The 22,903-nt window shown below is 40.1% G+C and overlaps 3 protein-coding genes across 5 annotated transcripts; 2 read left to right on the plus strand and 1 right to left on the minus strand.

Annotated features, from left to right (window-relative positions):
* Nucleotides 1-7: 7 nt before the first annotated feature.
* Nucleotides 8-7,814, minus strand: LOC147141982 (zinc finger protein Eos-like). Of its 3 annotated transcripts, none has more exons than XM_086041123.1 (8): nucleotides 7,686-7,814; nucleotides 6,829-6,887; nucleotides 6,653-6,760; nucleotides 6,325-6,561; nucleotides 5,685-5,852; nucleotides 5,455-5,604; nucleotides 4,158-4,289; nucleotides 8-3,170 (listed from the first exon to the last, which is right to left on the minus strand). In XM_086041123.1, the coding sequence occupies exons 2-8, from the start codon at nucleotides 6,866-6,868 to the stop codon at nucleotides 2,308-2,310; spliced, it is 1,698 nt and encodes a 565-aa protein (XP_085897249.1). In that variant the 5' UTR covers nucleotides 6,869-6,887; nucleotides 7,686-7,814; the 3' UTR covers nucleotides 8-2,307. The 3 variants fall into 3 exon arrangements, with proteins under 3 accessions (XP_085897249.1, XP_085897248.1, XP_085897250.1); XM_086041122.1 differs by lacking the exon at nucleotides 7,686-7,814 and adding an exon at nucleotides 7,237-7,651; XM_086041124.1 differs by lacking the exons at nucleotides 4,158-4,289; nucleotides 7,686-7,814 and adding an exon at nucleotides 7,237-7,654.
* Nucleotides 7,815-10,155: 2,341 nt separating this feature from the next.
* On the plus strand, nucleotides 10,156-15,111 carry rhebl1 (Ras homolog, mTORC1 binding like 1). Its single transcript, XM_086041555.1, has 8 exons — nucleotides 10,156-10,576; nucleotides 11,469-11,540; nucleotides 11,994-12,061; nucleotides 12,214-12,296; nucleotides 12,469-12,525; nucleotides 12,617-12,664; nucleotides 13,501-13,582; nucleotides 13,665-15,111. Exons 1-8 carry the CDS (start codon nucleotides 10,525-10,527, stop codon nucleotides 13,755-13,757), a joined length of 555 nt encoding a protein of 184 aa, XP_085897681.1. The 5' UTR covers nucleotides 10,156-10,524; the 3' UTR covers nucleotides 13,758-15,111.
* Nucleotides 15,112-15,841: 730 nt separating this feature from the next.
* On the plus strand, nucleotides 15,842-22,886 carry prkag1 (protein kinase, AMP-activated, gamma 1 non-catalytic subunit). Its single transcript, XM_086040951.1, has 13 exons — nucleotides 15,842-15,991; nucleotides 17,543-17,594; nucleotides 17,664-17,764; nucleotides 18,018-18,099; nucleotides 18,182-18,240; nucleotides 18,328-18,373; nucleotides 18,468-18,522; nucleotides 18,872-18,998; nucleotides 19,307-19,472; nucleotides 20,538-20,575; nucleotides 21,393-21,539; nucleotides 21,696-21,795; nucleotides 21,860-22,886. The coding sequence occupies exons 1-13, from the start codon at nucleotides 15,983-15,985 to the stop codon at nucleotides 21,868-21,870; spliced, it is 993 nt and encodes a 330-aa protein (XP_085897077.1). The 5' UTR covers nucleotides 15,842-15,982; the 3' UTR covers nucleotides 21,871-22,886.
* Nucleotides 22,887-22,903: the final 17 nt, after the last annotated feature.

Genomic DNA, 22,903 nt, shown 5'->3' on the forward strand with positions numbered 1-22,903 from the left:
AAGAGAATAGGTGTTGACTTTTTATTTGGAGTAAATCCTTACAGTACAAAACTTACAGTAGTTAAGATCAAAGTAGTGAAATGCATAACTGTGATACATTTAAGATTTTGCATTAATTTAAAGCAATCTAAGGTCTTTTACAGGAGGTGAGAGGCTTACAAATCAGAGCATTAAAAAAAACAACAATGTGGAGTAGTTGTGGGCTGAGGCTTGGTAGCACATGCATCAGGGTCTGAAGCATAATTAAGTCAAGAGTTGTACAGTTACACCACCCACATTGAAGGCAAAAGGGCATAGGTGATATTCAATAGCTCAAACGTTTTAATAATAATGGGTGCTTTTTTTTAAATGATATTTTTACACTTAAAGCCAGCAAAGGTTTCACGTCTGCAGGGTGTTTTCTTTGGCTCTTAGCAGCAGCATTATGTCCTATGGGCATCTGGTAGGAAAAAGTGTAAAGTGGTTCTAGCAAGGAGAAAGCTGGTGGTGAGCACATCACAAAGCTGGATTGTTGTAGCACAGGGTGAATAGTTGCAAAACACTACTAGAATGAAGGCACAATATCAAAAGTACTACATAGAGGAAGCAAACCAGCGTGAGTTACTCATGGGCCTCTTCCATTAGTTACATCAAAGCATATATTAAGCAGGGATTTTTTAAAATATATTATTTGAAACACATTTCTCAGTACAACAGTCTGATCACTTTAATGTAAGGCAAGCTAACTTAAAATGATAAAATGACTGCTACTGAACCCTTAATATGTCTTCTGTTTGGAGTTGTGCTTGACTGCTGCACTTGTGCTAACGGCTGATGATTAAGGCCAACTTCAAATTGTCCACACATGACCTTTAAACTGGGTGAGCAAAAGGTTTTTCTTGCGATTATGCAGTCAACATTGTATATACAAACACCACCAAATACTTCACAATATAACAGCAAAGTTTCCTTTTGTTGTGACATGTCAAAAGAGCTAATTCTGTTCATTCTTGACACTATTTTCGGCATTATAGGGCATAAGTGAAGTCACTGTCCAAAATGGTAAGAAAATAAAAATATATGGACATGTGAGTATACCTTCATAAATTGGTGATTACTTTGAGGTTTTAGACTGGTTCGTTTTTTTGGTGCTTTTTTTTTTTTTTTTTTTTTTTAACAATTGTTAATTCTGTCATCATTTCTTGGCTTGTGCTTAATGTTTTATAAAGTATAGCTTCAGATTTGCAAGAACAGTCAGAATCCATTTTTCATTTCTCTTCATCTCATACAATTCAAAATCACCATGTTACCACGGGAGCTACTGCGGAGCGACAAAGGCCTTCTAAAAAACAATTACCAGTGCCGTACACATCCAATCTTTTAATATGTGATGCCTAAATTGCCATATTTTAAATTTAGACTGACAAAGCCACGTTTTTGCTCGTGTAGATCTACGAAATCCTGCCGATGTGCATGTACAAATTAGACAACTTGAGATCTTGAATTCTTTGGTAACTCGTTCCGACATGAATTTGTATGTTAGTTAATAGCTTTAGCATTGAATTTCACAATGAGGGAAGGCACAATACAAACAGATTCTAGTCACCAAGTTGTAATAGAATTTACATCATTTCTTGACCTAAGATCATAAATTCTCCCACCTCAGTGGCAGTGATGTTTTTTTCTCATATTTGGAGAGAAATGTGCAGCTCATGAATGTATTCTATAAAACAGTTTAATATAATCAGGATATTCTGGCAAGTATCAGTGCAACAGAAGCAGTTATAGAAGAAATCATTAAAGACAACAGACAACACTCACAGTCAAGTCATCCAAGTAAAGGCCTTCATTGTACACTTGCACCTTCTAGCTACTTCCAGGAAATTAAGGGCATCTCACACTCAATTCCATCACTCCACCACTTGATACAAAACACAAAGTGCATTTATGATTCACAGACAACTTTTAAAACATCTCGCGAGCTTAGACCTGGCTCTTTAATTTGGTCTGCACTTAAAACAAAGATTGAAAAACGTCATAGTAGTTAATGCGAGGTTTTGAAGGGATATTTCTTCAAATGAGGCGGAGGTCTTCACATTTGACTTTTTCGGATGAAGAATTTTTTAAAGTGCTCAAGAGTTTTCATGTCGGATTGGTCAACCACAGTATGTGCATCAGGTGCGAATCCTGAACCTAGGCGCAAGGCACATGCGTGGATGGGAAAGTGCATGTTCAAAGACATTTTCAAAGTGCAGTATGATAAATAATATGTTTCCTTTGTGCTGTGCAGACCAAACCAAGCCAGGCCGAACTCATCGGGACCGTTCCTCAGTCCAGGATGTGCTCTCCGCGGACGATGTGAGAAGAAAACTCGTAGCGGTCTTGGCTCCGGTGGCCGCAGATGTTACACTCGAAAGGCTGGCGAAATCCGTGGCAGCCCATGTGGATGGTAAACATGACGTGGTCCAGGAAGAGCACGCGGCAGTGGTCGCATCGGAAGCAGCGCACCGTCCGCCCTTCGCCGTCCACCACTCTCAGCGTCTCCCTTGAGGTGGACGAGGGCGCCGTCGGTGAACTGGGCATCGGGGCGAGGCCAGGCGGAGGGGGCGCGTGGTGACCCCCGTCCTCTCTTTTCACCTCCCTGTCTTTGGCATGGCCGGGGCTGTGCCCGTCCCAAATCTTGTAGTGCGGAGGAGGAGCCGCGTTGTGGAGATGATGCCCGTTGTTCCTATGAAGGGTCGCACCCGGAGCGGTGCTGTTGCACGGCTCGTCCGGCATGCTTTCCGTGTCCGTAGAGTCCTGGCAACCGTTGCTTGGAGAGGTTGCCTGACTCCGACCCGCAGGCAGGTCTTCGTGACCCTCTGCCGCCTCCCTTCTCCCCACACTGGCGCCCCCCAGCCCCGCACCGGCACCCATGCAATCCAATCTCAGCCCGAGAGCGCCGGGAGCGTACGCGGCACCGTGCATTGATCGGAGTTCGGATAAACACGAAGGGTGGGTGGTGGGGAGATGGAGAGGTTGTAAGGTGTCAGCCATCCCTCCTCCACCTCCTCCTCCTCCTCCTCCTCCGCCTGCATACTCTTCTCGAGGAACGCGTACGACTTCCAAGTCTCCTGGATGGGTCTCTCCATCTTTGTCCAAAGCAGCGTTAAGCTCGTAAGGTGCATTTCCACGATGTATGTGCTTCTGTCCTAAAATTATAAAAGGCAATCCTATCACACTGAAATGCGGAACAATGCCATTGTCCCAAAATACACTAGGGGTGTGCTCTAAGAAAAAAAAAAAAAAAAAATCGATACAGGTGTATATATAGTATATACACTTATCGATACGAAGCCATCAGAATCGATATTGAACATTCATTCATAAAGTTGCCTGGCGAGACTTTTCAATATTGGCACGTGCGTGCGGACTCCCATTTAAAATAAATTTGAATGTGATACACAGCCACTTCACTAGTTACAAGAGGGGGGGCACCACGTTATTTCAGATGTTTAATTATACTTACCGGTAACTAAATTTTTTTTATTTTAATTCAATGAATTGTACAAATTATAGGTGGAAAAAAAAACCGTTGAAAATATCTTAGTCTCATTTTTTTTACATCAACAAATCCTGACATTTGAACAAGGAAAGAAACCTCTCAAATGTAACACTTCACTTTCATGACACTGACTACCAAAGAGTTCTAATTTTAAAATTATAATCAAATCTGTTTACCTTATAATATAAAGTGAACTAATTGTCAAATCTCAGCGAATAAAAGTAAACACTATGTAATAAAACTAAAAAATAACTTAACACTACTCATCGTTTGATGACACCTGACATAGAGGAATAATCACACTATTCAGAAGTGACGCAAGATTTGTTTATGTCAATCCTCATAATCTTTAATAATCCTCATAATCTTTAATAATCTCAACCTTTTGTTTGAATTTTGAGGCAGTTTTTTCCCCAGAATATTTTGGTTAAAGTCAAGTAGTAGTCAAGTAGTCCGGTTCGACTTCAGCGAATTTAACTTCAGCAAACTAATTGGAACAACGAAAGTACATCCCTATTTTTGCTTTGAGTCAAATCTGTGAGTCTTGTTCATAAAGTTTGTTTTCATGTTATTAAGGTCTAAACGTGAAGCGGCTATTTTCTCAAACCTCACCAAACCGGGGGCGAATGCTCACCTACAAATTTTTGTGGCATGGATCTTTTGCGTTTGGTGACGCTGCTGGTGAGCCGATCAACAAACGTCATCTTGTCTGAGGAGGCATGAAGCGGGGAGTCTGGTATGTACTCCATCCCCCTAATCTCCTCTCCTACAAAACACAGAATATATAGCATGTGCTCTGGTTACACATCCTAAATAGTCCTGCTAGATTTTCAAACCAAAGCAAGTATGAAAAGTAAGCAGTATGGAAAACAGATGGATAGGTGGGTGGATCGTTTTGATAATGTCGTCTTATACCTAAAGACCCAAATCCAAAATTCAAATGTAGGAATTAGATAGGAAAAAAATAGTCTTGTTTAATGACTTCATTCCCCTCTTAATTTTGAAAAGAGCTACTGCAATAGCGGTACATGTATTTATTAGGGATGCACCACTACCACTTGTTTGGAGTCCAAATGCTAGTATAAGTACTGATACTTGAGTACTTGCCGAAACCGAGTGCCGATACTTGATAATAACATTATGACTCACAATGGTAATTAAAATGTGTTGTTTTAACCAAATAATCAAAAACAAACTTTTCTTGAACATGTCACAAGTTTCACTCAAATAATATCTTTTTAGCGTAGCAACTTGTCATTACCTGCTGACATTTTGACACTCAATGCATGTTTTCTAACGGTTTTGCCACCCATTTCACTTAAATGTAGCTTGGCGCACAAGCCATTTCAGTAATGTGGTGTCTCAGGATGAACACTAGGTGGTGCTACATAAAGGAATACTGCACATAGATAAGAGATGAAAAAGAATATGAGTCTGGTGGGTAGAAAATAGAATGCCATGTCACCTCTAGGTAACTACAAAATAAAGTAAGTAAAAATAAACGCAACACTGCTTCTTGAAAATACCACAACTCACAAAATGAAACTAACAGGCCAACAGAAGAGTGATACGTTCTTAAACCAACGCTTACTCAGCGACGGGAGCGCGGCTGCCTCACCCACAGCGGAGCGGGCGACATGATTTGATACTTGCGTACTTGCAGGTCCCCCCCCCCCCCCCCCCCCGTTACCACCAGAGCAGTGTTGTAATCCGTGTATACCTTAAAGAATCTCCTCATGGCTGACAAAGGCTAAGTATGTACAGTATGTGTACTACATCTGGCTAGGGAAGTGGCATCAATATATTTGTATGAGTACTGTACAGCCCTACAGCATCTGCAGCGATATCAATATGGGTGCATTCCCAGTAGCTATTGAGATGCATTTGTAATAGCATGCTGTATTGTAGTTCGGATGAACCTGAATAACCACCTGGATGCTGAGCGCTATTAGGCTGCTTGGACTCCACGCTCTGTAAGTAGTTGTAGCAGCGTTCCAGGTGCTCCTCCAAGGTGCTCTGCTGCTTGTAACTGCGACCGCAGTAACTGCACTTATATGGCTTCCCAACAGTTGGAGAGGATACTGGAGTACAAAGTTGGAAGGAGGACATTACTTTTTGACACCATACACGCGCACATTTATTAGGTCTAAATATGTCCCACCGGCATGAGTACGAAGATGGCCGGTGAGGGCGTCTCTTCTTCTACAGGCGTAGCTGCACAGAGGACATTTAAAGGGTTTCTCTCCGGAATGCAGCTTGATGTGACGGAGCAGATTTCCTTTTTGAGTGAAGGAGGCACCACACTGATTACACTGGAATGGCCGCTCACCTGCACAAAGATCACATTGTTAAGAACTACAAAAGCAAAGTTGTGGATAGAGCTGAACAATTAATTAGGAAAATGACCAGAATCCCTCAAAGGAATCTATCGGGGTTCCATTATAGATGCTCTACTCGCTGGGTAAATAAGGTCATTTCACCAATCCCAAAACAACATAGTAGTTGACATCTCACGTATTGTTAAAGCTCCAAATTAAGTTCTGCACATGCAAAAAATAAAAAACCTGCAGTAGACTTACCAGATAAATAACTTTAACCCAGTGTACTCAATGGGATAAATAATGTTGTTCATTTTTGCAGTTACATACACCATATGCCATCAACCTTACAAACTGGTGTACCATCTATTTACATTTAAAAACTATTCCTACATTGCAAGTGTTTCAAATACCCAGACATTCAAAACATGTGTTGTACCCTCACAAAAAGAATGTTATTTCGCATATGAAACATTTCTTTACCTGTGTGGCTGCGTTTGTGCACCATGAGAACGTTGGGCCCAATGCAGATCATTCCACAGATGTCACACTTCAGCTTCCCACTGGGCAGTCTGATGTTGTCATGATTGACAAGCTCCCTGTAACCAGGCACCTCCGTTCCCTGATCCACAACTCCTTCCTCTACACGTTCCACTCGCTCATCGTCATTACTAGGACCGGGGTCTTCATCACTGTACAGCTCTACCTTAATGGAATTTGCTACAGGAGTGAAAAAAAGCAGTCCCGTTTGTTTATTTGGTTGTTTTTAACAAAGAAAGGGAGGATGAAATATCCAGTATTTATAACTTACCGCTGAGCGAGCGATGAGGTGAGGTTTCCTTGCTGTTTGGAGTGCTTACTATCGGACCACCCAGGCCCCCAGAAAACTCTCTTTCCATTGAAGAGTCTCCACTATTAACTGCAAATACACAAAACTTGATTAAACGTTTATGGGCTGAAATGATACACAATAAATAAATAGCTGACCTGACATGTAAGACTGGCCATTGCAGTCATCAACGTCCATACTAGATTTCGGCCCAATACTGAAATGACAGTTATGTCCACATGAAATTGTTAGAAAACTAAACGTTTGCTATGAAGTTACACTTGTTCCGTCTACAGAGCTGGAGAAAATCAAAATGTGTAAACCTATGACACTGAACTGTTAAATTAGCCCATGGAGATTTCAGCACAATAAAAACATGTTGAGGATGGCATACGTTATTAAAGTGGCATTAATTGTCCGACTGCTGTTGCAGAACTAGCAGCTAGACAAGCGCTAACTCTAATATTAGCGGCTACAGATCAGCTGATCGACTCACTCGCAGATCTCGTGACACCACTGACAAAATCATCAAATACTCATGTGCCATTAATTAGTCTTAAGCTCACATTGTGAACATCCAAGACTCCCGATGCGTCTCCGCAATTCGTGGCGTTATTAGGGTAATTTAACAGCTAAATCACCAGTCGGCCTTTGCAGCTAAAGCTAAGCTTGCTTTGCGCAAACGTTAAACCAAGGCAGCTAAAACCAACACTACAACGTTGGTCATCGTCACGCTCACTCACAAAAAATCGCGGCGTAAAAGTTATGTAGCTAATGGTGCAATGTGAATGGTTGACACGCGTGACAAGTACTCAGACTGTGAAATGCTATATTTAGCCTGCTATATGCTAACTACGGCGGCCAGTGTTTCCGAAATGGTTGCTATGGCACCCGCAGCCTCACCGAATGCTATGACGAGCCAGCTACGGACTAGCTACAGAACAAGCTCTCCTCGAATCAAGTAACGACGACCGACATTTAAATGAGCCCACTCCCCGTATATGTTTATTATTACCTATGCCTGGCGAGGGCGACGATTGAGGTTATTCGGTTTTTGCATCTGCTTGTTTGGGTTTATGACGACGACATCCCCAGCCGGCAGCACTACCACACGCGCCAAACTACTTCCGGTAACAATTTCAATTGCCCCATAAATACATAGACACAAACCTCAAGTTACTACACACACACACATATATATCATATATATATATATATATATATATATATATATATATATATATATATATATATATATATATATATATATATATATATATATATATATATATATATATATATATATATATATATATATATATATATATATATATATATATATATATATATATATATATATATATCCATCCATCCATTATCTGTACCGCTTCTCCTCACAAGGGTCGCGGGGCGTGCTGGAGCCTATCCCAGCTGTCTTTGGGCAGTAGGCGGGGGACACCCTGAACTGGTTGCCAGCCAATCGCAGGGCACACAGAGACAAACATCCGCACTCACAATCACACCTAGGGCCAATTTAGAGTATCCAATCAACTTACCATGCATGTTTTTGGAATGTGGGAGGAAACCGGAGTGCCCGGAGAAAACCCACGCAGGCACGGGGAGAACATGCAAACTCCACACAGGGAGGCCGGAGCCGGGATCGAACCCGCGACCTCTGAACTGTGAGGCGGACGTGCTAACCCGTCGACCACCGTGCCGCCATATATATATATATATATATATATTTATTTATATTCATATTCATATTCATGTACATCAACACAAGTTGCATTTCTATTTCATGCAATAAAAAAATTCATGCAACTTGTGTGCAATGCGTTTTAACTGAATCATTTGAAGTATTTTTTTTCTTTTTCGGTATTTAAAGCGGAAGTCAACCCAAACATATTTTTTCGAACAATATGTTCCCCAGCAGGCCCACTAGTTGAAACAGGGCATTCTGATTGATTTTGCATTTGCGGAATATAAATTAAGCAGCAAAATGCACTCATTTTTAGCCATTCCTGGGGGCGGCGTTTTGTCGACTGAAAATGACATCACAACTGCTCACAACGACCAATCACGGCAGACCTGTTTTCTGAATCTGAGCCGTATATATGTAATATATAGCCAGAGATGGCTAAAAACGAGTGGATTAACACTTATTCCACAAACGCAATATTCATCAGAATGCCCTGTTTCAACTAGTGGGCTTGCATAGAATATATTCTTGAAAAAAAATGTTTACGTTGACTTCCCCTTTAAGCACAGTTCTGTTCAAACTGTCCATAACGTTAGAGTGGCTCAAATTTAATAATATATAATAAAAGCTGTGCCTTGTTTTCACGTTGGACAAATTTTTTTGGTTGCATTAAAGTCGAACCAATGCTAGCTAGCTTTTTCCCTCAGTATGAGCAATGTAAAAGTTTATAAAAGAGTGAAACTATTGTTACAGCTCTTGCTGTTATGAAATAAATATATAAATAAAATTGTATTGTATTGTATTGTATTTTATGTGGGGGATGTTTTGTTGTAAACAAAAATAATTTTTGCTTCAGTCTGGTTTTTTGTCTTGTAATATTTTAACCTCTACTGTCCTCTACAGCAATGCAAATAATACCCTAAACGTCATTCTTTCACCCTGACATTTGATTATTTTTCCTGAAATACACAAAACTGAAAATATTCAAAAATGTCAATGACAGGTGCTACGTTTGTGTACAATGAGGATTTACCAGGTCAAATTTGCTCTGTATCTACTAAAATACGGTAATGGTGTCGGGGACAGCCTATACGGTGTTCACTGGGAAATTTGAAACAGTTCCAACAACTGTTTGTGTTTCCACCACAGTTGCAAAGTGTCCCGCAGAAACATGCATCTGCTGGTCTTTGACGGATTCCCGAAAGAGTACAAAAGTCCAAGTCATGTATGCAGTAGCCCATGTGTATTTTTATAGGACATGATGGTGTACACGGGGGACTTTGAAACGGTCCACAGAAATGTCTGTGACATTTGCACATGTTCCCACGGAAAATGGGCACCTGTTTGTCTTGGAATGGTTATGGGGAATCTCAAAACAGTGACAGAGAAAAAATAGCATTAGAATGACCATACATAATAAATATACAGAACAGAAGTCATGCAGAGGTCAGAGATCTGAACCGGCTTAATACATTCTAAATACAGTAACTGTACTTCATAGTTTGATATATGTACCATACTACCATTATTAAGAGGATAGTCTGGGCTTCTGTAAAAATCGACCCAGAACATACTATCAATGTAAAATGAACCGTAAGTAAGGGTGTGACAGCGCGTGAGTACTTTTGTCACCTCTGACACTTTGTTCTAGTATTTGTCCTGTCTGGAAAGGTCGAGTTGAAAGCGATCACCCGTGTCAGTGGGTTACCAGTCGCCGAGAGCGACCCCCGGTGCCGTGTAGTAGCTTTGCAGCATGGTGACGTAAGAGCTCTTTTTACGACGGTGTGCTTACACAATAACACTTTCCGTTACTATAGCCTGCGAGTTGTAACCGCGTCGGGGTGGGGGAAAGGAGAGCATATTCCGTAAACTGTTTCAAGTTCGGCCAATCGTTTTAAGTTTTCGATTTATCGATCGATATAGCAGACTGACCTGGATTGAGTGCAAGCGTTTTTCCCTCTTCAATAAGTACAAGGCGTACTTCCTGTGGTGAAACTGCTTCGAGCTGGTACAGGCCCAGCATAGAGCTCCCCGAAAAGTTTGTTGTTGTCACGTGACGTGAGCCGAATGTGGCGATAAAAGTTAGTTTAGAGCATCAAACTAGCTTCGCGTGCTACACAGTTGAAAGGTAATCAAAACCGTCTACGCCGCAATGCCGCAGCCGAAGTACCGGAAGATTGCTGTGATCGGTTACAGATCTGTAGGTGAGTAAAGCTGTCGAGCTCGTGCTGTGCTTGCTAGCTAGCTAGCCAGTAAGCTAGCTGGCTAACGGGCTAAAGTCCTGGCTTTGTTTTCCTTGTGTCAGGCTGACCTCAGCAACACGCGCTGTGCTTTGGTTTCATTACACTTCTGTTTTTCCTACTCACCAAACTAATAAGTAGACCTTCGGCACCTAATGTTCGAACCCTTTGTGCGATCAAACTTACCCGGCATTCCTGTTAGGCTATGTGAAGCACAATTATTTCCTAAATATAACGTGTGTCTCAAAGTAAATTGGTCATTTTCATCTAATTTGACTAATAACGATATATACACTTTATTTTTGAGCTAAACAATATGGATTATTATTTCATATTTTAGTCCAGGATATTTAAAACAATCAAGAGATTAAGAAAAATCCTATACATCAAAAACTGTAATTAAACTGTAATTACCGGTAGCATATTAAGAAAACATGTTGCAAATTATGAAAAATTATTTAGGACTTAACGGCAAAGGCATTTTTGTATTAAAAGTTTTAAAAACATCTCTTTAAAACATTTCTTTCTCTTAGAAACAGTTATTACCTTTAGAATTAAAATAACTGAAAATTATTCAAATACAGTACTCATATCAATAAATTAATTGATTTTAATTTAAATTCCATTGTGTTTCTATGTCTTTCGGTTTAGGTGGAGAAAGTGTGCTCCACATTTACTGCAATATTTAATAGATATTATTTATATTCCATTATGAAACTTGAAGACGTGTTTCACACAATTTTTGGAATAGCCTTTATCCTGAGTTGATTGTAGTTGCTAAACCATTTTCTAATATGTGTGTTAAACACTATTATTAAAGCACAAGTGACAAGCCATGTCCATTTTCCTTCTGCAGGAAAGTCATCTCTCACAATACAGTTTGTGGAAGGACAGTTTGTGGACTCCTATGACCCCACAATTGAAAACAGTAAGTTTCACCCTGCAGTATAGAACTGATACACAGCACAGTATAAAATGACCACAGTTCTTCATCGAGTGGCGAGGGTTTCCAAACCTTTTATTGAACCAAGGCACATATTTTACATGACAAAAGTCTGACAGACCACTACCAATCAAAAATGTCCCTAAAAGTATGTACTGTATCCTGAAATAAAAACAACCTTGTCTCTGGTACCCTGACTTAAGAATGACCCAACTTATGTTGTTTTAAACAGTGCTTGAAAATAAACCCACCTTTTTTATTTCCTTGTGGGTGGGGAGATGTTTTTTTGGGGGGGGGGGGGGGGGGGGTGTCATCCAGTGTATGACGTACTTACGTAGAAATCGATTGAGGCACAGCTCAATTAATGTGGAGGTCACTATACGAAGAAATTTTGTATACTTCTGTATACTTCATAAACCTGTTAATTCCCTTTCCCAGCCTTCAATAAAATGGTCAGCGTCAATTGTCAAGACTTCAATCTTCAGCTGGTTGACACAGCTGGACAGGTGAGTTGTTTATTCAGCGCCATATTGACAAAGATTTATACTGCAGCCATATTTACATTTTTATAATCTTAACTTGTGAAAATCAACGAAGACTTGCTAATGCTGTGTCCTGTGCCTGAGACTAATATATTATGACATTCTCTGATTTGTAGGATGAATACTCAATTTTTCCACAGTCCCACTCGATGGACATCCACGGCTATGTCCTTGTGTATTCTGTGACATCCATGAAAAGGTATGAAGTTGCATAATTGTATATTTTTAACATATCAATAAAAAAAAAGAAGTGTAAAGCATGATTTTGTAATTTAGGTTCTTAGAAACAGGGCAAGATGTTTTGAAATCGGTCTTTGTGTCTTTGAGCCAATTACGACGTGATAAATGAGTTGTGTATACTCTCTTAACAGTTTCGAAGTTGTTCAGGTTCTCCATGACAAGCTGCTAGATATGGTTGGAAAAATTCAGTAAGTTATCTTCCATCTTTTAAGTTCAATAGTACCCAAATTGTCTCCCCATAAATTTTTTAGTGTTTCACCGTGAATGTTTTCTATTCAGAGTTCCAACCGTTCTTGTTGGGAACAAAAAAGATCTCCACATGGAAAGGTAAGCACAACACTGGAACTTTTCTGCTTGTTCTAACAAGGTTTCAGTGGGCTTACTATACAGGAAGTCCTCAAATTACGATGTACGTGACCTACGACGTTTCCACTTTACGACGCCTGTGCCTCTTCCGCCATTTTGTCCCCAGCACTATAGTAACTACGTTTACATGCAGTCAGTATTCGGGTTAAGTTCAAAATTCCAATTTCTGATACATTCTGAATAACATTACATGAATGAGAGGACAGAGTTGCTCCGGCATTTGAATAACCCGCTTGTTACTTTCAACTGTCAATAGTAACACTTGATATTCATGTCACTCACCGCAGGAATGAAGCAGCCGGTTTCCTCCTTGCTCCAAAAGTGTGCTTTTTTTTACCTCTGCTTGTGTATTTGCGGTCGGTTGCGCTCCAAATACCACACTTCCGCATACAACCACTTCCTGTACTACAAAGACCAGGATTCCTTGCGGTTGGGCATGCGCAGTGTCTCGATCATGTCTGTTTGTGTGCCGGCAGTGTCTTTGCCTTTTTCGCCCTTCTCTCCTCCTTCTCCATCCACTTCTCAGCAGTAATGCTGCAAGTACAGCACCTTATGCTTTTTATTTTGATGGAATTTTTTTTTTTTTATACAAAATATTTTGACGTAAATTTTGACTTTCAAAGGTGAAATCCGACATATGCAGAAATTCGTGTTGCATCGCCAGTGTAGGAACGGAACTCGTTCGTAAAATTATATATATATATTTTGTTGTTGTTGTTTTTACTTTGATCTTGGTGGAGTTCTGGAGCGTGGCATTGTAATTTCATAACCAGTGTTTTCACTGTCTTGTTTCTCAGGGTCATAAAGCCAGAGGAGGGAAAGAAGCTTGCTGATTCCTGGGGTGCTGCGTTCATGGAGTCCTCAGCCAAGGAGAATGAGGTAATTCCAGGCATCTTTTTTGCACGTCTCTATTGGCACCGTCCGCATACTTTGACTCTACTTGCTTCTTCCTGCGATACAGACCGCCGTGGAGGTTTTCAAGCGAATCATACTGGAGATGGAGAAAGCCGACGGGAATGCACCGCCGGAAGAGAAGAAGTGTGCCGTGATGTAAGAGTGTGGGAGGACATGGTAAAAGTCACTTGCTGAAGACAGGAGAGGCACAGCTCCACCAGCATACCAACGACAACCTCACCGACAACAAGGCCCGGCAGTGCTGCCATCTTCAATTCACATTAAACTATTCCACCAAAAGGAGCTCAGGCAAAGAAGCACCTTCATTGGACATTTGCTTTAAGTAATTATATTCTTGAGTGGATATAATTTTAGCCCAGAAAACACAGATCCTCATTAAGTGCATCCAAAATTCCCTTGAACATGTATTGTTAATTATTTGTGAATGCCTGATGTTGAGACAACATTTGGTTTGTGTAATGTTTGAGTGGTTGGTGTATAGTGGTGGCGGCGGCGGCTTGACAGTTGTGGAGCCCCAGTTCACATTGCTGTAAATGTGGTTGTTGATTATGTCACAGTGGTGGACTGCCTTGGATGCTCTAGTACGAGCTTTCACAAAACACTCTTTCCATTGTAATGTTTATCAGTTTACGTTCAAGCTATTTATACACATACAGCCACTCACCTGTGAACTTATCTGCTGAGCAGATTAGTTCGCTCCACTCATTTCTACAGTTTAAATTTTTCTATCACCAGTAACAAAGCTGTTATGGAACCCTCAGATCAATTTAGTAGAGTTTGGAAAATATTAGATTTTTGCCACGTATGGCTTTTAGTCAATTATAAATAGAATGTTTTGCTGTTTATTTTGTGTTTTTTTTTTTTTTTTTTTGAGTGATGCAGGCTTTTGCGCTCCCCATCAGTTTAGAGCATTTATAGCAGTAATTTATCACAGTCCTTTTGACCTTTTTGTAAAATACAATGAAATGAGTGGGGTGATTTGCCATTTGTTGTTTATGAACTTGTCATGATTTCAAGGTTATGAAGCTGTGATATCATGCAGGTGATTTAATCTAAACTCTGGATTTAGCAATCACCGTCAAAACACTTGAGATGCAATGTTTGCGTTTAGTTTTTCTTGGCTCTTGTTGCCTTAAAATACACTTGTCTGTGGACTATAATCACATTACATATTCAACTTTTTCCTCATATAGCTTGTAATGTCTTTTTTTTTTTTTTTTTATCAAGTGCATTGCCAAGTACGTAGTTATACAATGGACAGAGGCTGGTCATGCTGTGCCTTGTGCCTTACACATCTTTGAAACTCCCACATCTGGTTCCCTTCATGACCAAAGGTGCTCTTACAGGGTTTCTTCTTCCGTCTGTTAACTTGATCTCATGAGTGTTGATACTGGTGGTGATGGTGTGCACAACATGGACGAAATGCAGATGACGGCGTTCATGCAAAAATCTTGCTGTAAACAGTTTGTATATAAAATCTGTTACTCATTTGATGTGGTAGTGTATTTTTGTCCCACATTTTTTGTTTAGGTCGATACATGCTATGGGGGGGACGTATTTATTTTATCTATATATATATATATATATATATATATATTAGGGCTGCACAATGTATCGAAAAAATACTGTGATAATGGCCTGTGGAATAAGCACGTCGCAAAGATGTGCAATAAGATTCATATGGAATTGTATGCTTTTATCTGTCTTTGACCAATCATATGCAGCCTTAAAGTGGAAGTCAACACAAACATATTTTTTCAAGAATATTTTCTATGCAAGCCCACCAGTTGAAAGAAGCCATTCTGATAAATATTGCGTTTGTGGAATAAGAGTTTTAATCCACCCATTTTTAGCCATCTCCGGGGGCGGCCATTTTGCCACTTCTGTCAACTGAAAATGACATCACAACTGCTGAGGGCTCTGGTAACGACCAATCACGGATGACCTGTTTTCTGAGGCTCATATATATGCGAAGTCCGAAAACGATCTTGATCATTTGAATCAGGTGTGTTGTAGTAAGGAGAGATCCAAAACAGGCAGGATATGGCTCTCCAGGAATCGGGAGTTCCCTACCCCTGATCTAACAAAATATATGTGTGTGTAACATGATGGCATAAAATATTATGTAAAGTTTTATTTTATTGGCGTGGGGCCAAATGTAACCGTAAAGCACCGTGTTATTACCTCTGGGTCAACCACTTTGACTAGATATTTTAACTGCGCTGTCTGCTCCACTATTACGGTAATGACCTGTCAGCCATTCGGGATGCTCTGGTTCGACTCGTAGCTGATGCGCCGGATTTTCGAGCTGTTTGTCACACGGTACGGCCGGCTGAGGAGGAGACGTGACGCCGCGAATGGAATATGGAGTGTGTAAGTCCGCTTGCAAACTTTTATATTTTCCAGTTTATTAACTATTTAACACTTTGTTCGATCTTACCTGACACATGCTAACAGTAGCGACGATGCTAACTTACTATTTGGAATACATTGCGAATTAGTTAGCTATGTGTGGCATTATTCTCACGTGTCTGTTGCTTGCTGTTGCCGAAATTGGTAAATATAGTGAGTGATCCAAATGTCTCTTAAGTTTTGTTGGACGAAAGAACAGGCTTTGACTGGTCAATGCTAACGTCATTAGCTTGGAGTTCGAAGCAGTATCCACTAAAGCAACGAGTGCCATTTCCCCAGTCTGTCAACATTGGTGTCTTTTCAAAGCGTTGTATCTGTAAAGACACAACAGGGTTCATGTAATCGGCCTAGATGCTTTTTCCTCAATACTGCATCCCAAAATGGACTCAACCACCATTTCCCACTCTTTCTTGAGCCAAAGTAAACAGTAGCATAAGAAAAAATATATAAAGTCTACTGAAATAAAGGTTATCTTGTCTCATTTTACTCACTAATTACTGAAATGTGAAATGTGGGCCCGAACACAAAGCTATTATCCTGTTGTTTGCCAGGGAATAGATGGATACACATTCATTTTTTAAATTACCAATGCCAAAGGCAATCAACTAATATGACAGGGTGATTATTAAGCTTTCTACACAAACCAAATGTTAAAGGACAAGATGTACAACTGCTTTGCCCTGTAGCCACTCGCCTAGTCCGTAACCAAGCACAGTGCAGCTCAGTTTCTGGCAAGCAGAAAACCTTGCCCAGCCTCCCCTGGGCTTCAGTTGGATCCAAAACTAAACCAAGTGGCATAATTAGTGTTTTTATAGCATAATAATACGCACTGTTAAAACGGTTACAAATACACTTGTCTACATGCTTGTTTCCCCCTAAAAACAAGAGTGAAGTCAGAATCTGTTGATGTTTCCCCAAAAAGAAGCAGTAGCTGTATTTCAAATGTCAATAAATCTCCTGTTTACACAAGACAAGCAGTTTATTTTCTATTTTTCTATGTTTTCTTGATGGCTTTCTTTACTCAATGTAATCCAAACAGTGAACTTAAAACCAAGATTTGTATACCTGTGATTTTTGGCAAACCGTTACAATCCCTAGCGACCAACTGTTATGTGGCCCACAATAGAAACATTAGTTTTATAAAGCAGCATACTGTAAGTACATAAGTAAAAACAAGGATAGGAATGTCTTGGGTGTCATTGCAATGGATACAACCAAACTGAAGCATGACTTTAAAGGAGAAGTTTGGGCAAACATGAATTAGAGCTATTTTGGGGAACTTTGAGCAGGATTCCCAGTGAATGAGTGTCAATACAGCAAGTGTGCAATATGTAACTCATTGACAGTTAATAGACAGGCTGTACGGTTCATTGGCATTGAGGTTACTTAGGGTTACAGGTACAAATAAAGACATCTGGGTGAAAAGTGTCATTATTAAATGATCTTTTTATTTAGCCTATTCATCATTAGTCTGCTGTTTAAAACTCGCCTTGACAAGGTTGTTTCTTTCAGATTCCGGCAACCCTTGAAGATCTTGACACCAAAAAGGATCCGCTCATTGAGGGTAGGTGACTAAATGACATAATGATGACATTTAAAACGCTTCTCACCCCTGTCTCGCTCTTCCCTTCAGACCCTGAGCACAATGTGTACACCAGGTTCATGAAGTCCCATCGCTGTTATGATCTTGTACCCACCAGCTCCAAATTGGTTGTTTTCGACACATCCCTCCAGGTCAGAAATCATCTTTTATTCTCGAAGTCAAGTCTGTCCTTATTCAGAGCTGATTTAGAGGTGTACCTTAAAGGGAAAGAAATATTAGAAAAGAAATATATGGGAATCATTAGCTAATGGTGTCAGTTTCTGATAACTCTCGAATGTGTGTCGATGGGGGATTTTTTTTTCTGTAATTCAGCTGAAGTGCTGCCTCCACAAAAAAAAAACTGTGTAAAAAAAAAACAACAAATTGTCTTCTTTAATTTCACAGGTCAAGAAGGCATTTTTTGCGCTTGTTTCCAATGGGGTGAGGGCAGCTCCCCTATGGGACAGTAACAAACAGTGCTTTGTCGGTAAGATTATTTCGTGTATAACTATATGACATCCTTTCAGTTTCTTGAAAACATAACAAAAAGGACCTGACACTGTCTACAGGCATGCTAACCATCACAGACTTCATTAACATCCTTCATCGCTACTATAAGTCTCCTCTGGTAAGATGGTGAATATACAGCTGTTTTGTTTTAGCGAGAGAACTGATGTTTAATCACAGAATTCTTTTGTTGTGACTTGATTTTCAGGTTCAGATTTATGAGTTGGAAGAGCACAAAATAGAAACATGGAGAGGTGTGAGTTTTTACTATCCTCTTTAAAGTATTTCCTTTCATTATTTCTATGTTCCCGAAGTTCATTGGCCTGTTTTTTGTTTTTATTTCAACAGAGCTGTATCTTCAAGACTCTTTCAAGCCCTTGGTTAGCATATCACCCAATGCCAGGTTTGTTTGATTGAATCTAGCCTCTTCAAGACCCTGTAAAGTGAGTTAAGCGATTTGTTTCTAAATACAAAAATCTAAATGATATGTGTTTGAAGATAATTGCTGAAAATGTGCAAAGACACTGGAGACAAGAGCGTGAGTTTTCTGGATTTTGAGGCTCATTTTATATACGTGGTGATTATTTTTTAGTCGTTCCGATTCGGCAGGGTTGTTAACAGCACCGTTGTCTGTGGTGTGTCAAATTTAGAAGACATTAATTTCACTTTTCAGGTACTTAACATTAATTTCACTTTTCAGGTACTTAAGCTATTTTAATGACAATGTTCCTACCTCCACTGTTGCGCTGCAGCTTGTATGACGCCGTATCTTCGCTGCTCAAGAATAAGATCCACAGACTGCCAGTAATCGACCCCCTGACGGGAAACACTCTCTACATCCTCACACACAAGCGCATTCTCAAGTTCTTGAAACTCTTTGTACGTACCTTCCTTTTGTCCTCAACTCTGCCATACTAAATACAGAACCTCCATTGTGGAATGCCACCAAAGTTGTACTATAACAAAATTCTTCGGAAAGGTATGCCTCAAAAGTCAAACAAAACTTGGCGCTTTGGAGTAGGAGTTTGAACTTTGAAATTGATCAGCGGCTTGTGTTCGACTTTGGAGGTTCCGCTTTGAAATGATGCGTTATTGACTGTTCTATTCTCCATATCCATTACCGATTCCCCAAGGAGCTCTTGTGCAATTGTATCTCTGCGCGAATGACAATCTGTTATTGTTTTCAGATATCGGAGATGCCAAAACCGACGTTCCTGGGTCAAACTTTAGAGGAGCTGAACATTGGGACATTCCAGAACATAGCGGTGGTGCGCACAGATACGCCTCTGTACACGGCGCTGGGTATTTTTGTAGAGCAGCGAGTGTCTGCACTCCCCGTGGTGGACGACAAAGGTTGGTGGGCTGCTTGATAAAACATTGTTGAATGTCAAAAGGCAAGCAGGACTTCGTCACTTAGCAACAGAGCTTGGCTCTCATTAACATGGACGCCCATACTAAAAATCAGGGGTGGGATAAATATGGCTGGTTCTGTTCCTGAACATTTACCTTTGGGACAATCAGGGTTTTTTTTTTTTTTTTTTTTTTTAAAGTCCAGTCGAATATATCTGATAAGTACCGTACAGTTGTATTTAACTTTGAAGTACAATGCATTCACATCTAGTCGTCAACAACTGTTAGTTTTTAAACATTTTCTGTAGCTATATTATATTTGCATCAAGTCTGCCACCATTGACATCACCAGACTGTTGCATTCTTCATTTGAAATGCTTTTCCGGGCCTCTTTTCGATTAATGTTTGTTTCTGGGGGTTTCTCCCTTCAGGAGGTAAAGTGCATGCTCTTGGGTTAACGTCTATATACCCATTGTCACTGTTAAGGTCGAGTGTTTTATTGTTTTTGTGTTTTATAGTGGTTAACTTGTATTCCTTAAACTTGATTGAGAATGTAAAAATCACCCTCATGTAACGGCACTGTCAAGACTTGAGGTTTTGGGTTTTTTTTTTTGTTGGCCTTTATATAACCAATGGTTAACCTAGTTTCACACTTGTATGACATTCCGTTACACTAAAATGTTACTTGAAATCTTGCCTGCACAGTTGAGAAATGTTTTGTGATGGTGACATTTGAATTGACCCTAATGCGGATTATTTCTACTTGTATTTGTTCTTATGTAAAAAAAATAGTCTAAAATGAGTTGTGTTCAATTTGAGGTTCCACTGCATTTACAAATAGTGAGGTTGTGTGTGTGTTTTTTTGTTTTGTTTTGTTTTTGCCAATACCGCTTCTTGGTTTCACTGTTGTCATCTTTTGCCAACACTTCCTGGCATCTACACAGCCGTCTTGACATTACATATTGACACCTACTCCTAAAAATAATATCCTTATCTCTCATCACCACCATGCATAAGTTGAGTACACCTTCTGTGTTCTTATTTACTGACACCTTCTTTCTTGTGCAGGCCGAGTGGTGGACATTTACTCCAAATTTGATGTCATTGTAAGTTTACAGTAGTCCAGGTTTATTTATCCTTTTTTTCCCATGAGAAGTAACATAGAATAAGTCAGTTGTCTTATATTATTTTGCTGAATGTTGATGACTTATACTCATTTCACTGTTCAGACGCTATTTTTGCAGTGGATATATTAGGGACCGCCCCCTGCCACAAATAGCGAAAAACCATGAATAATTGAGACCCCCCCTACCTAAAGGTTTGTTAATATTTGTTGAAGTGCAATTAAAAAAAAAATTACAGCACCTGAGTCTTTTTAAGTTATATTTAGTATCAAAGATATTTTACATCACAACTGCTCACAACGACCGACCACGGCTCAGATTCAGAGAACAGGTCAGCCGTGATTGGTCGTTGTAAGCAGTTGTGATGTCATTTTCAGTCGACAGAAGACAAAATGGCCACCCCCAGAGATGGCTAAAAACGAGTGGATTAACTCTTATTCCACAAACGCAAAATTAATCAGAGTGCTGTGTTTCAACTAGTGGGCCTGCTGGGAATATATTCTTGAAAAAATTATGCTTGGGTTGACTTCCGCTTTAATACTAATTATAAAGCATTGCTGAGATTTCATTCATTCATAGAATCAGCGGAGCGATTAGGCATCTGGTATTGTTGTGGAAAGAGCCTTTTAACATATTAGTTGTGGTTGGTGGATATGAGGAACTCCACTGCACTTGTCTTCTATCATGCTCCATATTACGATAATACTACTATAAGACATATTGCTTCCCGTTAGTATGATATCAGCGTTGCCACGAGTGTACTTCCAAGTGACGATAATCGAGTTATTGCTCCCTTCAGAACCTGGCAGCAGAGAAGACTTACAACAACCTTGACTTGACCGTGACCAAAGCCTTGCAGCACCGCTCTCAGTACTTCGAAGGGGTGCTGACCTGCAATCGCCACGAGACGCTGGAGGCCATCATCAGCAGACTGGTGGAGGCTGAGGTGAGGTCAGCGGAGGATTACCGTGATTTAAAAAAAAAAAAAAAAATCTGTGATGTAACAGCGGAATATTTCCTACAATTTTTTTTTTCCCCACTAATGCCACTGAGTCAAAATGGTGCAGTCTAAGTCGAGTGGTCACGTTTGTGTGTCAACAAGGTGCACAGGTTGGTGGTTGTGGACGAGCGGGATGTGGTGAAGGGCATCGTCTCCCTCTCGGATATCCTCCAGGCACTCGTGCTCACTGATCGAGATGAGGGTAAGCAAAATGCGTCACCGCACAGTAACTCTTACGTAACGGTTTGATTTTTTTCTGCCCTTAGGCGCTGCATGAGGCCAACGGCGTCCGTATGAGAGGCGAGGCCGGAGCAAAGGGAGAAAGACGTGATGGGAGGGGTTGAGAGATTTTGACAGCAAAATGAATGATCGTCATCCCGTCTTTCCTATTGACATTTCTTCATCTGTGCAAAAATACTTTAAAATTCACCAAGTTTTATGACGTGAGCAATACAATTTGTGGTAGGCAGCACAGCAAGCGGTGCAATTCCTGTCAACCGAGCCAAATTTTACATCACAAGGAAGCCAAGGTGCAATAACAGCGCTAGAATGCTCATTTTAATATTGAACAATAGTCTGCTACCAGTTAAAGGAAAACAAATTTGTGCATTGGTAAGATTTCTTCTCATTTGTGGCGAGGCAATCAACACATCCAAGGACATTGTTTGTTGACGTGCCAGTTAGGCTATAGTTATTTCTCATCTAGGTTGAGCCCCACTCTTTGTCATACAAAAAACACTGAAGACACGTTGAATCGAATTTGTGTCATCACGCCTAAAGTTGATGTTTTATGTAGTAAGTATGAATTGAACTGACAAGTTTAGCTTGTGATGTTTTGTAGCAAATGAAGAGCCTTCCAATCTAACTGTGCATCCAAAAGACGATTTAACGATTATGAGCGCTTGGTGGTGTTGTGTATCAGTTTTTAAAAGATTTTACATCTAGATTCCGAGACTACATCCTATTACCTGTTTTGTTACACATACTATATTAAAAGGGATTTGTATTACTCTTGACAGCGCTGTGAAATGGCTCTTTTTGGAAAGGGGTCCAACATTCAAATAGAAATGGTCAAACTTATCCATTATTTCTTTGATATGTCTTTTTAAACAAAAACGATTATACGTTTCTGATTTTATTTATGTTGCATTTGATATATGTATAGCATTGATCTTCCTTCTGGGGATAAGGAAAAGAATGAGTCACACTTCCTGGTTTAAACTTGTTTGGAAATGCAGTTTTTGTATTAAACTGCAGTCAGTTGTAAAGAGCAATAAATGTTCTTTGAGAGTTTGTGTGTTGCCTGTTCA

Source organism: Filicampus tigris, chromosome 9, assembly GCF_054856515.1.
Source record: "Filicampus tigris isolate MCC_2025a chromosome 9, RoL_Ftig_1.0, whole genome shotgun sequence".
Lineage (NCBI taxonomy): Eukaryota > Metazoa > Chordata > Actinopteri > Syngnathiformes > Syngnathidae > Filicampus > Filicampus tigris.

Excerpts from the sequence above, each read along its gene's own strand:
- LOC147141982 (XM_086041122.1), bottom strand. Across the intron at positions 6,761-6,828 it reads TGGCCAGTCTTACATGTCAG|TTAATAGTGGAGACTCTTCA; the intron begins GTCAGCTATTTA and ends GTGTATTTGCAG. Across the intron at positions 3,171-4,157 it reads CATGCCACAAAAATTTGTAG|GACAGAAGCACATACATCGT; the intron begins GTGAGCATTCGC and ends TTATAATTTTAG.
- rhebl1 (XM_086041555.1), top strand. The coding sequence starts at position 10,525 with ATGCCGCAGCCGAAGTACCGGAAGATTGCTGTGATCGGTTACAGATCT. Across the intron at positions 11,541-11,993 it reads TGACCCCACAATTGAAAACA|CCTTCAATAAAATGGTCAGC; the intron begins GTAAGTTTCACC and ends TCCCTTTCCCAG. Across the intron at positions 12,526-12,616 it reads GATATGGTTGGAAAAATTCA|AGTTCCAACCGTTCTTGTTG; the intron begins GTAAGTTATCTT and ends TTTTCTATTCAG.
- prkag1 (XM_086040951.1), top strand. Across the intron at positions 18,523-18,871 it reads AGCATATCACCCAATGCCAG|CTTGTATGACGCCGTATCTT; the intron begins GTTTGTTTGATT and ends GTTGCGCTGCAG. Across the intron at positions 21,540-21,695 it reads GCAGACTGGTGGAGGCTGAG|GTGCACAGGTTGGTGGTTGT; the intron begins GTGAGGTCAGCG and ends TGTGTCAACAAG.